Source organism: Budorcas taxicolor, chromosome 6 (assembly GCF_023091745.1).
Source record: "Budorcas taxicolor isolate Tak-1 chromosome 6, Takin1.1, whole genome shotgun sequence".
NCBI lineage: Eukaryota > Metazoa > Chordata > Mammalia > Artiodactyla > Bovidae > Budorcas > Budorcas taxicolor.
In genome coordinates this window covers 67,588,490-67,604,401 of record NC_068915.1, presented here as the reverse complement: position 1 = coordinate 67,604,401, position 15,912 = coordinate 67,588,490, and the positions used below count along the sequence as shown (strand labels likewise).

The following is a 15,912-nucleotide window of genomic DNA, read 5'->3' as shown; positions in this document are numbered from 1 at the left end:
TAGTGCTGCAAATGCACCAGAATTGGTATGCAGGAGATACCAGGGCTCTGAACCTTCCATTCAGGTGCAAGGCACAGAGGCCTCTGCCTTCTTGGCCCATCTTTTCCACAGTGCCTATTTTAGCAGTGGAGAGAGTTTGAGTCCCACCCCTAATTGATCTGATTGGGGGAAGAAACAACTTAAATCCTCCTAACATTCAGTGTTTAGAGCAGCACACACGTTAGGTTTGCACTGGTAAATAGCAGCAGTCATGCCTCTTCCTTCTTCCCAACTTACGCAGTCCCTTCATCCTTTTCAGGATGGACGTGGATGGTCGTCAGTGCAAAGTAGTAACCACATGCGTGCTAAGTCACTTCAGTTGTGTCTGACTCTTTGCAGCCCTACAGACTGTAGCCCACCAGGCTCCTCTGTCCATGAAATTTTCTAGGCAAGATTACTGGAGTGGGTTGCCATGTCCTTCTCCAGGGGATCTTCCCTGACTCAGGGATCGAACCTGAGTCTCCTAAGTCTCCTGCCTTGGCAGGTGGGTTCTTTACCACTAGCATTACCTGGGAAGCTAACCGCTGTCTCCACTAATTCTCCTGCTGCTAGGCTTTTCTTGGAGGTTCCTGGGCTTTTCCTGGAGGCTTTAGCACAGAAGAGAGGAGTCCTTGGTATCTCAGAGGTCATGGAATTGGTCAGGATGGCAGTGGGTGCTGCCATAGCCTTGGCTCCCATACACACTTAAAATCCCTCAGCCAGGATCTCTTCATTCAGAGCTCCAGGTCTCATATTTCATACTTGTGGTAATAATATTGACCTGTTAACAGAAGGGGTTCTTTTAGACTGTAATAATGATCCTCTATCCAAGGCAGCAAAAGAGACACAGATGTAAAGGACAGACTTTTGGACTCTGTGGGAGAAGGCGAGGGCGGGGTGATTTGAGAGAATAGCATTGAAACATGTATATTACCATATGTGAAATAGATCACCAGTGCAAGTTCAATGCTTGAAGCAGGGCAGTCAAAGCCAGTGCTCTGGGACAACCCAGAGGGATAGGGGTTCAGGATGGGGGACACGTGTGCACCCGTGGCTGATTCATGTCGATGTATGGCAAAAACCACCACAATATTGTAAAGTAATTATTCTCCAATTAAATTAATTACTTTAAAGAAGGGGTTCTTCTAAAAAGTTGGAATTGAGCATAATATGTGCAAGGCACTGGACTGAGCAGATTGTTGGCACTGTGTTGAGTTCACACAGTAACTCCATGACACAACTACTTTTGTTACATTCTTAGAGAATAATAAGGTGAGGATCAAAGGTTGATAGTTGGTCCTAGGTCAATCTGTGTACATGTGGTGGAACTGGAATTCAGACCCAGTTCTGAAGTTGTAAGTGTAAGATGTAGTGGGCAAAGGGGGACTTGAAGAAAGAGAAGGTTTTTACTTAAAGTGATTTATGGAGAGTAAACAGTATATAAAAACTCATGGGCTTTGGAATCAACCTTGTATTTGAATCCTCTGCCACTTGATCATTTTCTGAGCTTGCACACGTTACTCAAACTGTCCAGCTCACAAAGTTTATCATGAGCACTATATGAGATGAATGTAAAAGTAATAAGCACTTCACAGGAGTCTCCCCTAGATAGAACCTCAACGTGTGAGGTTTCTCATGGGCCACTCTAAATTAATCCATGTATAAAGATTGTCTTACTTTTTTTATTTGTTAAGAAGCACATAGAGTAAAATTGACCACATTAATCATTTTAACTGTACAGTTCAGTAGTGTTAGTGTATTTATATTGTTGTGAAACAGATCTCCGGCAGTTTTTCATCCTACAGAAGTGAAACTTATACCTACTAAACAGTAAACTCCCCTTTTTCTGAACTTCCCCCAGCCCCTGTTAACTACCATTGTGCTTTCCATTTCTCTGAACTTGATTATATTAGATACCTTATAAAAGTGGAAGCTTACAGTATTTGTGGTTTTATGATTAGCTATTTTCACTTAGCATAATCTCCTCAAAGGTGATCCTTTGATGTTGTAGCAAGTAACAGGATTTCCATTCTTTGTAAAGCAGCAGAGTATTCTATTATGTGTGTGTCAAAACACATTTTGTTTATCCATTTGTCTAGCAATGCACATTTGGATTGGTTCCACTTCTTGGCCATTGTAAATAGTGCTGCTGTGAACTAGGTCTTCAGGACCCTGCTTTCAGTTCGTTTGGATATATAGTCAGCAGTGAGTGGGATTTCTAACTCATGGTAGTTCTGTTTTTAATTTTTTTGAGGAGCCATTACACTATTTTCATAGCAGTTACACCATTTACAGACTCACCAATAGTGTGCAAACATTTTTCTTAACTACCAGAGATATTTTATATAAAAGTTAAGTATGTGGTGTATGTTAGCTGTTTCCGTTTCTTTATGATGTCATCAAGGTCAGATTTATTAAAAGGAGAAACAATGCTCATAATTCTTTAGTGAATAAAGCCTGGCTTGTTGTTTTTTCAGAATTAAAGAGTTACATTTAAATTCATTACAAATCAAAGGAAAGCACAGTTACATCAGTTGTTCCCTCTTTGACTTGTCCTTAACTACAGAGATAAGCCAGAGAATTCAGACAGCTCACCCTGCTGGGAGACAGGTAATGCTGCACTACCTGTTACCGTGGATGAACAACATCGAGCTGGTGGATTTGAAACCCTTGCCCACAGCAAGGCGACACGATGAGGATGAAGATGATTCCTTAAAAGACCGAGAACTGATGGTGACTAGCAGGCGCTGGTTACGAGGAGAAGGCTGGGGATCCCCGCAAGCCACTGCCATGGTTTTGAACAATCTGATGTACATGACAGCAAAGGTAACAGGTTTTGTATTTGTGGTTCCTGCACAGAATTACCAAATTAGGAGGAGTAAACAGGTTAGAAATAGACAAAGAGATTAGATAATCCAAACAAGTATGTGTTATAAGTAAGTTCCTTTCTTTAAAGAAAAAAAAAACTTCATATCAGATATAAAGTATCTTTTGGGGAGTGGAGCTAAAATCATATGTGATTAATGATATTTGTATTTAGATTTGTTGAAATGATAATTTCTCTACAATGTGGAGAAGATTAAAGCTGTCTGTCAAAGCATTATTTTCTAATAATTCACGATGTTATGAGTTTGGTATTGAATGGATGGTTGTTACTGAAGTGCTGCTGAAGTGTGTGCTATATTTCCTGTATCCAGTATGGTGATGAGCTGGCCTGGTCGGAGGTGGAGAACGTGTGGACCACACTGGCAGATGGCTGGCCGAAAAACCTGAAAATAATATTGCACTTTCTGATCAGCATTTGTGGAGTAAATAGTGAACCAAGCCTCTTGCCTTACGTATGTGTTCAAGTTCATTCACTTTCATATATGTATATGTATATGTATATGTACACTTACCCAGTGTCTTGTGATGTCAGAATCTGGGCAGCAGTAGAATAGCAGAGGCGAAGCAGGGGCCAGGAGGAGGACAATCAGGAAATAGCGCATGGATTCGCTCATTGATTCACTTAATAAATATGACCTGGCTGTACAACAGGCCAAGCACTCTTCTATGTTCTGGGCATTATAATCTGATGGATGCCACAGATTTTATTCTTTGAACCTACACCTAATTTATTTAATGACTAAATCACTAGGTTAGTGATGTACAGTCATGGTAAGGGCTAGGGAGGAAAACTGCAGAGTCCTGAGAGTGGATAACTTTGGAGCCACCACTGTCTGAGAGGATTAGAGATGATATTGGACAGAAAGTAAGATGAAAGTGGAGAGATGTTAGTAGTTTTTCCTATCAGCAGCTGACATTGGGATATTAGAGCATGATGAGAAGTGAGAGCTCAGTACCTATAGAATCATGCTCTAAAGGCTTCTGGAAGCAGGGAAAATCATAAGAGATATACAGTGAATAATGTACAGCCTTTATCTTCTGAAGAAAGAACAGTACTTAAATCTGCTCAAGAGAATAATATGGAACTATCAAACACAAAGGTTAAACTGAATATACACACATGCACACAGACGTGTGTATATGTAGATACAACTGTTGGACACAGGGTAGCATCTCCTTAAAGTATGTTCCACAGAAAACTAGCTTTACAGTGTTGCTCTAAAAGTTCTTATGGATCCTCCTTGAAATAAACCACTGAGTAGCCTTGCTTTACCCATCATCTCCTGTCCTGAAGGCATGTCACAATAATCTGCATTGAGAAGCACTTGGAGAAAGGTGGGTGTGTAGTACAAAACATGATCCCACATTAGCTATCTGACCACATGTCCTAACAGTCCCCCTCAAGCCCCCTGCCCTTGAGCCATGCTGAACCCTCTGCTGCCTGGCTCTCACTCAGGGATCTCACCCAGGGACCTTGCCATTTGCTTTCCTCTCTCCCCAAACAGTCAGTTGCTCATTTCTGCACATTCTTAAGATGTTTCCTCAAACGGCTGTTCTCACTGATACCTTTGCTGGTCATCTAGTTCAAATCTGCAAATGCCCTGCCCCCACATATACACTCTTCTTTTTCTTGCCCTGTTTCATTGGTTTTCCTAATACTGATCATTGAACTTACTGTATACTTCTTTGCCTCATTACTTTTGCCTCAGTTAGTCCAGGAGATTCTGAGCTCTTAAGAGCAGGAATCTGAGAATTCCCTGGCAATCCAGTGGTTCGAACTTGGTGCTTTCACTGCCATGGCCTGGGTTCAATCCCTGGTCAGGGAACTAAGATCCTGTAAGACGTGCACTGCAGCAAAAAGAAAAAAAAAAAGAGCAGGAATCTGTTTATTTAGTTCATTGCCTTCTTGTCAGAGCCTAGACTAGTGCCTGGCACACAGGAAGTTCCCCTTAATTGGAGGAATGAATGACTGAGTTGGGATTGGCACTAGAAACAGGCATGAAGTTGTAATTCCAAGAAGCCGAGATGAAATTCCTGGGCTTTCCTGGTAGCTCAGATGGTAAAGAATCTGCCTGCAGTGCGGGAGACCCAGGTTCAAGCCCAGGTCAGGAAGATCCCCTGGAGAAGGTCAAGACAGTCCACTCCAGTATTCCTGTCTGGAGAATTCCATGGACAGAGCAGCCTGGTGGGCTACAGCCCATGGGGTCACAAAGAGGCAGACACAACTGAGTGACTAACACTTTCACTTTTCAAGATGAAATTCAGGGAATTGCCATTTGCCAGAAATTTTAAAATAGCTGTTTTTCATGATAATAATTTCTTAATTATCACTTCTTAAGCACTACTTACAGGCCAGGCATAGTACAAGCACTTCATTTACATTACTTAATTTCTGGAAGAAATCTGTGAGTTTGGTAAGATAACTGCAGTTTTACAATGAAAAAAGTAAGTTAGCGAGAAAGAGTGACATAGCTCAAAGTCACATAGCTATTTAGGTCTGTCTCTGCAGAGCTGGAATTCCAACCCAGAGCTGTTGATGAAAAGTCCAGGAAAGCTTCCTGACAGGCCCTGCAGCTGGAGTGGGGGGTGGGGCTTGAAGACTTGACAGGATTAGAGTATCATCTCAGAGGTCCTGAGTCAGAGCAAAGACACAGAGGCAGAAATGTACCTGATGTGATTGGAGGAGACTGAACTTGAGAACAAAGAATTAGCAAGTAGAGCAGGTTGGATAGATCTAGAGCCGTGTGGGAGGCCAATTATCAGAGAACCATTATCAGATTGCTGGTGTGATGTGGTAAACCATGTTTTAAAATTTAAGGCATGTCCGGGAGTGATGTAAAACAGAGCTTCTCACACATCTGAATGCAGCGTGAATCAGCTGGGGATCTTGTTCTCATTCTCATTCTGGAGTTGGGGGTGGGGCCTGAGATTCTGTATTTCCCGAAAGGTTCAGATAATAATGCGTGTTCTATGAGGACCACGTTTTAAGTACTAAGGTTTAAATAGGGAGAAAAAAGAAAGATCGCTTACTAATTGATCGGCCTATTTCAATAATACATACTACCAAAACATACTTTTTGATCAAGTATGATTGATCAAGTGAGACCGATCAAACCAGTCAATCTTAAGGGAGATAAACCCTGATAACATGGACTGTATAGTCCATGGGGGTCACAAAGAGTTGGGCATGACTGAGTGACTTCCACTTCATTTTCCATTGAAAAAGAAACTGATTTATAAAAAGGCAGTTATCTTTTGCTTTTCTAAAAATAAATAAGGGGAGTGATGACTTTATGGACACCATTAAGCAATATATCTGCTGCTGCTGCTGCTGCTGCTGCTGCTAAGTCACTTCAGTCGTGTCCGACTCTGTGCGACCCCATAGACGGTAGCCCGCCAGGCTCCCCCGTCCCTGGGATTTTCCAGACAAGAACACTGGAGTGGATTGCCATTTCCATCTCCAATGCGTGAAAGTGAAAAGTGAAAGTGAAGTTGCTCAGTCGTGTCCAACTCTTAGCGACCCCATGGACTACAGCCCACCAGGCTCCTCCATCCATGGGATTTTCCAGGCAAGAGTACTGGAGTGGGGTGCCATTGCCTAACCAATATATCTAGGTCATCCTAATTCGATACGATATTGAGGGCTGAAGGGAAGAGTACTTATAAAGCTAATTAATGTCTAATTGCTGATCAGTGTCTATTCAGATTTAGATTGTGCTTATTCATCTACTACTTAAAGCTGAACTTACTCTGATAAAATTTGTCTCAAGACAAGTTTGTGTGATAAAAATTGTGCTTTTTCTTTTCCAAACGATTTTTTTTGTGACAGGTGAAGAAAGTTATTGTATATTTAGGTAGAGACAAAACAATGCAGTTGCTTGAAGAGCTGGTGAGTGAGCTCCAGCTGACCGAGCCTGTCAGTTCAGGGGTCACTCACATGGATAACCCCCCTTATTACCGCATCACTTCCAGCTATAAGATCCCTTCTGTCACCTCAGGTGAGAAGTCATTTAAAAGTGATTACTTTGTATAAGAAAAGAAGCTTTCCACAACTGTTCATTTTAGCAGGCGTTTGCTTTAAACGTCCTAGAGAAAACACGCAAACGTTAAGTTATAGATGTAATTAACTTGACAGAACTTTGTAAATCCTCATATGAGTAGAAAGGTTTGACAATGTAAGGATTTGTAATGTGATAAAGAGAACATTTATATACCTATTCAGAACTGGAATATATCCATTTTGTCCATTTACAACAGATGCTCTTATAAATGATATAATTAATATGTAAATATTGGAATTGCTCACTTATTGAAATAACTGTGTAATTTCATATTATAATTATTTGAGACTATATTATACATAGTATTCAATCATGTGAGTGTATTTACTTTTATGTATATCTATATTATAATATTTTGAGTTGAAACTACATCCATTGAAAATTGATATAATATCTGGACTGTTGTAGATTAAATTTATATGAAATTCTTTGTCACTCAGTTTATATTAAATACTTTTGTGATGTTAATAACATTGTATAATTAGAGATCTTTCATACTATGTTTTATAATTTACTTTTGTCATCTGGTTTCATCTTTTTGTTATACTTTCTAGGAGATTTCTAATAATGCTTTTATTGAATTTTTTATATCTGCTAAAATGTTTTTAATTCCAAAAAGAGTTTTTTAATTAAAAAATTTTTAGGAGCATCCTATTCATGTTTCACAGTTGGACTATCTTCTTCTATATTTTATAAAGCTTTCTACCTGGGAAAGTTCCCATTTTCTTTATATTGCTGTTTCTTTGTTTTGATTTGTCTTAGTAAAAGCTTTCTTCAAAAGCCTACCAATTCTAGATCTGTCTTTTCATAAACAGTGGCATATTGAAGAGTTGATTGGATGGTCTGTAGGTATATATGGAACTTGTTGATATCCTTTTTTATACAATGATTTCATCGATTTAAGTGTCCATTGGTCTTTTCTCTTGTACTAATCAGATTCCCCAGAGAAAATTCTTCCAATCCTCTGCCTAGAATAGAAGATGTAGGGCTGTGTGTATGTGTGTGTACTGATACGTATACTCCATAGGTACACACACTTACAGTCTTCCAGCCTTCTGATAGCCCAGTGGTATAAGAAGGTTGCAGGGAGATATGTCTTCTCAAGTTACTTATGTGTGTATATTTCCACTTAGTTCCCTTATTTTCAGTAAAGTACTTCCTCCTTCACCTGTGTATGGTGTGCCGTAGTCTAGAAATCCTCTGATTTATTGTCATCAGAGAAGACTTCAAGTGAGCAGAGACAGTCACCCAGTTATAAGAGGTAGAGGGGTAGCTCTTGGGGCCCAGCTACTTCTGAAATAGATTTTCAACCATTCCTGCCATTTTTAGCATCTGGTTCAACCCCTGCTTCCAGAGGTACTCTGTTGCCACTAATTCCTAAGTCTTTTGGAGGTTTTAACAGTATCAATACAGAAGTTTCTTGTTTCCTCCACTAACAGCTCTGGATTCATCTCTTTCAACCTTAATTACTTCTTGTCCATTTGTTTTCCAGCATCCCTAACTTTGTTGCTGTTGACTCCTTACTCTGTTGGTCATTAAGAGTACATTCCTTTTTAAAAATCACCTTTGTCTCATTTGGGCTTCCCTGGTGGCTCAGCTGGTAAAGAATCTGCCTGCAATGCCGAAGACCTGGGTTCGATCCCCTGGTTGGGAAGATCCCCTGGAGAAGGGAAAGGCTACCCACTCCAGTATTCTGGCCTGGAGAATTCCATGGACTTGTATAGTTCATGGGGTTGCAAAGAGTGGACACGACTGAGCAACTTTCACGTTTCCTCTCATTTTAGTGGAGTTTTGACATCTGTAGTATGCAATCTTCTGTTCTTATTGAGCTGTCCTGAGCTTTGCGCTCACTGATACTGTTTTATTTCTGATGACAGGAACTACTTCTAGTAGCAATACAATGGTTGCTCCCACGGATGGCAGTCCTGATAATAAGCCCATAAAAGAGTGTATTGAAGAGAGGTAAGTACTTCTCTGTTCTTCATTAATCTTTCAGTTTGACGTATCCTGATTATCATCAGAATAAACGATAATTGCTGCTATTGGAATGGTGTGAATATTCTAGTGAAGAAATATATCTCCATGCTGGAAATTTTTCACATTAAAGACACTTGCATGCTAGATTTTTTTAATATGCACCAATGGATGAATAGGTGGAGTATGGTGAGTCACTTTTTGTGTTGCTACATTTTTTTAACCTTTTCTAAATGGATATTTCACTCTTGCCTGTTTTATATGGAATAGGTTTCCCCAGAAAGTTATCATCACAACAGCTTAAGAAAAAATTCAGGCAGAAATAACTGACTTCAAAGCTTTTGAATTGTAATGTGGAAGTTAAAATATATCACAGTAAACTTTAGTTAGTAATTTGTGTACTGTGTTCTTTTTTAAGCATAGAAAGTGAAACATACAGTACAAATACCATTTTACCATGAACTGTGACTAACTTCAGTGGTCATTCCCACAGCTACGTGCATCTAGACATCTACAGTGGACTAAACAGTCATTTAAATCGTCAACATCACAGACTAGAATCTCGATACAGTAGCAGCTCTGGAGGATCTTATGAAGAAGAAAAAAGTAATACATTCCAAATGTGTTTTTTTTTTAATAACTGTGATTGTCAGGTGTACTGTCATTATAGTAATGTTAATAATTGTATTCTTCCAGTAAATTGTTCTTAAGAAGAGTATTTAACTGCCACTAGTGGTGTTCCAACATAATCTGAAATGTCTTGACTTTAAGAAGCAGCATCAAGTGGGGGAAATACATTTTAAAAGCACAGGTTCCCTGTAGGTTGATCAAAAGGAACATAAGAATTGGTTCTCAAGAAGCGTCATAGAAAGAATCACAGAACAGACACACACGCAACAGGCTGCTTTTTTGAACAGGTTTGATCTTTGGTGGGACTCAGGTTTTATTGAACATTCTCCCTTGCAGTTGCAAAATGAGCACTCTGTCCGAGTCTCATTTTAACACTAAGGTAGGGTGAAATGGAAGCACAAGCCTTCAGACTGCAAGGGACCCTGAAGATGATCTGGTCCAATCTCCTCATTTTGCACATGATGGAACTGAGGTCCAGAGAGGTTAAGTGACTTACCCACGTCACACAGAACTCACATGTCTTGATGGCCTTTTTTACTACACCCTGCAGCCCCACTGCAGTAGAGCAGATTTCCTGTGAAGATGAGTTTATATCGGCCCTATCTCTAGAAATTTGAACTGAGTAACTTACCAGAAGGCCCTTGATACAAGGCAGCTTTACCTATAATGTGGTCTCATAGCTTGGACATCAGTTGTGAAATCATGATGAGGTGCTCATGTAGTTTTGCTTTGATTTGAAATAAAGGAATTTGAATTGATATATCTTTTTCTCTCTCTGATTTGCTTAATCTGATAATATTGGTACCCAGGTCTACCTAGCAAACATTTGTCAAAATAGTGGGAAATTTTCTTTTTTATCACTTTCCAGTGCTATAAATAGTTGGTATCTTACTAGAGTTTGCTTATATTGGCACAAAGTAGATGGTGTAGACAATGAGATCATTTTATTTTGATAGGTGACTCAATGCCACTTTATTCTAATTGGCGACTGAAAGTGATGGAGCATAATCAAGGAGAGCCACTACCCTTCCCACCAGCTGGAGGCTGCTGGTCACCACTGGTGGATTACTTGCCTGAAACGTCATCACCTGGATTACCTCTTCACAGGTGGACCACAGCGTCATTCCTATTTCATACGAGCCAAACCGCTGCTTAATACTGTCAGCTGTCTCTATGCTATCTGACAACGCAGAACACAGCCAACCTTCTTTCCTTTGATAGTGCCACAAATTCTATCCGTGTATTTAGATTTCAAGCGATCTGACAACTCAGACTTCTCACTGTTTACAGTGAATGGTATTAAATCTAATTCTGCTGCTGCTGCTTTTCTGGGTGTCTGGCACAGTTACTTGACCTTTCTGGGACCCAGTTATTACATCTGAAAAATACTATTTTACAGTAGTAGGCACTCTTATTTTGAGTTAAGCTGATTTCCTGCTTAGCAAAAATCACAGTAGAACAGTGACTGCATTCTTTCAAAATGTATTAATGTACCAAACGTGTACCGAACACCAACTATGTGGCAAGCAGTACACCAGGTCTTGGGGTTGAAGATGAAATAGCCCTTGGCTGGGAGGAGCCCTTAGCAGATAGGCTGTTTGTAAAACTATCACTGAATGGTTTCCTCAGCTGTATTTCTTTTCTTCTTTTTTTTTTCTTGAGAAATTGTATTTTTCCATAAAATACAGTATTAAAATCTTAGAGTAATTTGCTTAAGATTTTCTCTAGGTTTGCTCTAGTGGAACATTAGTAACGCTCGTGTTTGTCATAGGTGTAACATAGCCGTGATCCTTTTGACGGATCTCATCATTGATCACAGTGTGAAGGTGGAATGGGGAAGCTACCTCCATCTTCTTCTTCATGCAATTTTTATAGGTAATAAATATTTGGTGCTGTTTCTTTCATTGTGTATTTCTGTGATCGCTGAAAGGCAATATATGGTATGTTTGTTTTTTATAGGTTGCATTTTATTCATTTATCTTTATTGAGGTGTAGTTGATTTAAAATGTGAGTTTCAAATAATGTACAAATAATGACTCAAAACTTTTATAGATTCGACACCATTTATAGTTATTATAAAATATCAGCTAGAGTCCCTGTGCTGTACAATATATCCTTGTAACTTACTTATTTTCTACACAGTAGTTTGTATCTCTTAATTCCCCACCCCTATCTTGCCACTCCTCCCCCACCATCCCTCTTTCCACTACTAACTACTAGTATGTTCTTTGTATCGGTTAGTCAGCGTCTGTTTTGCTATATTCAATAGTTTGTTTTATTTTTTAGACTTCACATATACGTGATAACACACAGTACTTGTCTTTTTCTGTCTGGCTTATTTCACTAAGCATAATACCCTCCAGGTTCGACCATGTTGCTGCAGATGGCATTATTTCATTCTTTTTTAATGGCTGTTGTAAATAATGCTGCTGTGAACACTGGGGTGCATGTATCGTTCATAGTGTTTTTGTTTTCTTTGGATGTATAGCCCCCAGGAGTGGAATTGCTGGATCGTATAGTCGATCTATTTTTATTTTTTTGAGGAACCTTCATAGTTTTCCTCAGTGGGAAAAGTGGTATGGTTTTAAGAAAGTTTCTACATATTTCTGTTCTTATTTTTGTATGTTGTTTCCATGACACTTTTTACCGGGATTCTCATGATCTAGAGGGGTGTTATTCCTAGCCTCTCTTTTAACAGACAAGTCTGTTATACCCATTCCTGTTCCTTTCATACAGTCTCTCCGCACACAAAAATACACATACTTTCCAGCAGGAAAGATTCTGTAACAAGAGTAAAATTAATTTACCTTTAGGAATGGGAACTTTCAGAGTAAATGGAAAATTCAAATGGGTACTGCTGTTTCCCAAAATAATTAGATTGTAGACAGTCTAATTATTATAGTTAAAGCTCCGCTGTGCCCTCTGTAACAAATATGTGGGGTCCATCACATCTCAGCAATACTTTTCATGCTTGTAAGATTGTTTGCCTGAAACAAGTCAAAATAGCCATCTTCTCCTAAATTTTCCTGCTATGTACACATATTATATATTACTTCCTTCCTTCAGTAAGCAAACATCTACTGGCTTTCTGTTGCGTTCCAGGCACAAAAAATGCTTGCCTTTAGAAGTTCATGTCGATCTAGTGTTAAGTAACAGAGTAATGGTTTCTAAGAGATTACTAAATTTTAGACATAAAACAAATTGGAAACTTGTCTTGACTCGCCCTAGTCCAGTAGGACCATAGGATATTGTAAAAGTGTGAACGAACTCTAGGGCAATAAAAAAAACTTGATGTAGTATGTCATCTTTCACAAAATGTTTAATTTGTGCTTTTCTTTCTAAAATATACATTTGGTAGCAAGAATACTACTCATCATTTTCCTTTCCTGATGATAATTGTCTACTACTCTTTTTAGGGTTTGACCACTGCCACCCTGAGGTGTATGAACATTGCAAACGCCTGCTTCTGCACTTGTTAATAGTAATGGGATCCAACAGTAACATCCGAACTGTTGCTTCTGTCCTTCTCAGGAACAAGGAGTTTAATGAGCCCAGGGTGCTTACCGTCAAACAAATTGCACACTTAGATTATACTTTCACAGGTATTTGCTTTAAAAGTGGTTTGAAAATAGAACCATACTCTGTTAATCTTGCATTAGAGAAGGTCAACTGAAGTTGAGATACTACTTTTTAATATAGTTTTATTATTTTTGGTACCAATGACATTACTAATTCATAAAAGAAGGAATTAAACTTGGAGTATTTGAATCTCTATTACCTTTAAGGATCTTAGTCATAAAAATGTTGAGTGGCTTAATTTGAGCACTGGTTATGAAAAAAAATGGTAAACTTGTATTAGACTCCTCCTTTCAAGAGCTGAAAAATTGATGAAGGAAGACATTTAAAATTTTTTATTCATTCAGTTATATTAATTGCATTTACAATGTTATACATCTCAAAGTCTAGTAAGTTCCAAATTATATATTTTTAAGTAGTGAGGTCCAAATTAATGAGACTTTAATGTAGAATTTATTTCACTGTTGATACAAATTTGTTTTACTTTTCAAATTGTATTTTCTTTTTTCCTAATAGCCCTAATTCATTTATTTCATTCATCAGTACCATCAGGTTTATAATAAATGACCCAGAAAATAATTGGGTTTAAAAATTGAAATAAGGCTACTTTTTTTCCTAATCATATAATGCCAGATACAGGGTTAATCCATTTTGAAGTTACTTACTGCAAGCCCTGTAGCTTACTCAAAGCCCTGTAGTTAGTGAGAAAACAATCGTTAGTAAACTTAGTTGCCTTGTTAAACTATGATTAAAAGATGAATGGAATAAAGTTTACTGCCTTTTTTAAGTTAAGCATTTCTATTCAGAATTCCATAGTTTGTATTTGTTGTTTGTTTTTAAGGCTCCTCTTGCCATTTTATAAATATGGGCGTTAGTGATAACCTTTAGAATTATTTAATAATTGCATAATATAAATATTACACACAGACTTTTAAATTGTCTTGATTTAAGTAAAGTGAAGCAGAAAGTATGGACCCCTTAATGTAAGAAATTAAAAATCAGCTAACACTGTAGAAATTATTTCCTTAACACATGTTGAGGAAATACGCCAATGTCAGGAAACTGCCAGTTCCAACTTTGTTCAGCAGATGGCAGCATAGGCTAGCATAGTTAATCCGAACCATTAAGTTTTAATAGGCTCTGAAAACAGTGTTTGCTCAAAAACTCAGTTGATGTACTCTGGTGCTTGTGAGGCTCCAGTATAATCTGTAAGGGCCCATAGCTTAATCTTTAAACATTGTGGGAGATGGTTTCACATCTGGGTATTCACACCCATGGTCTCTTTCAGCAGGTGTTAGTGATTTTATACCTGATTACCAGCCCTCCCCCATGACCGACTCAGGGCTCAGCTCAAGTTCTACCTCCTCTAGTATCAGCTTAGGAAATAACAGCGCTGCCATTTCCCATCTGCACACCACTATCCTCAACGAGGTTGACATCTCAGTAGAGCAGGATGGAAAAGTCAAAACCCTCATGGAATTCATTACCTCAAGGTAACATTTGCGGCTCTTCCCATCCCAGCCATAAACCTCTGTTAAGTCGTCGTTTCATTTGTCAGCTTCAGCGAACCCTGTTTTTGTTTTCCAAAGTGTCATTGATTTGGAAAAGACAGGTTTATCTTGTGCAAGATTCAGGAAATTTGATGCAACCAGGCTTTCTTCTTTTGCTCACACAAGATTACATGTGAGGAAGGCCTTAATCATGTCTGAATGATTAAGTGCCCAAAGAGAGTGTAGTATTATCTGAACGTATATTCTGCCTTCATTAGCTGCATTACCAGTCAATCATCAAATATTTACTTACGGTCCACTCTTGGCAAAACACTCTAAGTAAAGAAGAAACACAGTTGGGGAGGAAGGGGCTGGCATACCATAGCAAGAGCAAAATCACAGATGTGAGAAACAAGGTATAATTGTTACTCACTCAGGCTGCTGAGTAATCCAGCTTGTATGTAATGTTGAGGGGTTCCTAAACAAGAAAGCTTGGGAGAATCCAAACTGGAGAACCAGAACCAGGAAGCCCAGGCCAGAGGTTACAGATCGTTCAAGAAAGGAGACATTATTGAAAATCTTTGAGCTAGAATGGGGAGTGTGGAGGAGGGCCCAATTAAATAAATGTGTTGAGAAAGTCAGTCTCATAGAGTACTTGATGAATCAGAGGTGTCAGGAACTAGAGGCAGTGTGACCACATTTTTTTGCAGGGCACCTTGGCCTGTGCTAATAAGGGGCTGAAACCTGAATAACCAAGCTGGTAAATGGCACAGATATTTTTAAAGAAAGAACCGAAGGATATTATTCTGTCCTAAACTTGTCCTGTAGTTTTAGCTTATACATTATTTTCTTTGCCTTACAATCTAAATAATGTGTCACCTCTATAAATTTTGACCTTTAATATCTAAGCAGTAACCAGTACTCTTCTCACTTGGCAAAATTTGCCATCTTTTCCTACTGCCTCTGAGAGCATTTGACTGTAACGATGGAACATTTTGAAATTATATGTAACTTGGATCTTCCGCTACTTGCGCTACTGCTGCTGCTAAGTCGCTTCAGTCGTGTCCAACTCTGTGCGACCCCATAGACAGCACCCCACCAGGCTCCCCCGTCCCTGGGATTCTCCAGGCAAGAACACTGGAGTGGGTTGCCATTTCTTTCTCCAGTGCATGAAAGTGAAAACTAAAAGTGAAGTTGCTCAGTCGTGTCTGACTCTTCCCGACCCTGTGGACTGCAGCCTACCAGGCTCCTCCGTCCATGGGATTTTCCAGGCAAGA

General features: G+C 39.0%; 1 protein-coding gene across 1 annotated transcript in view; it reads left to right on the top strand.

Moving 5' to 3' along the window:
- FRYL (FRY like transcription coactivator) overlaps positions 1-15,912 on the top strand; it is a 185,517-nt gene that overhangs the window by 125,832 nt on the left and 43,773 nt on the right. Inside the window, exons 33-41 of the mRNA XM_052641734.1 lie at positions 2,585-2,844; positions 3,216-3,356; positions 6,734-6,902; positions 8,843-8,927; positions 9,433-9,545; positions 10,526-10,676; positions 11,341-11,444; positions 12,986-13,171; positions 14,434-14,638. Coding sequence (XP_052497694.1) covers positions 2,585-2,844; positions 3,216-3,356; positions 6,734-6,902; positions 8,843-8,927; positions 9,433-9,545; positions 10,526-10,676; positions 11,341-11,444; positions 12,986-13,171; positions 14,434-14,638 — 1,414 coding nt within the window. The remainder of the gene's footprint in view (positions 1-2,584; positions 2,845-3,215; positions 3,357-6,733; positions 6,903-8,842; positions 8,928-9,432; positions 9,546-10,525; positions 10,677-11,340; positions 11,445-12,985; positions 13,172-14,433; positions 14,639-15,912) is intronic.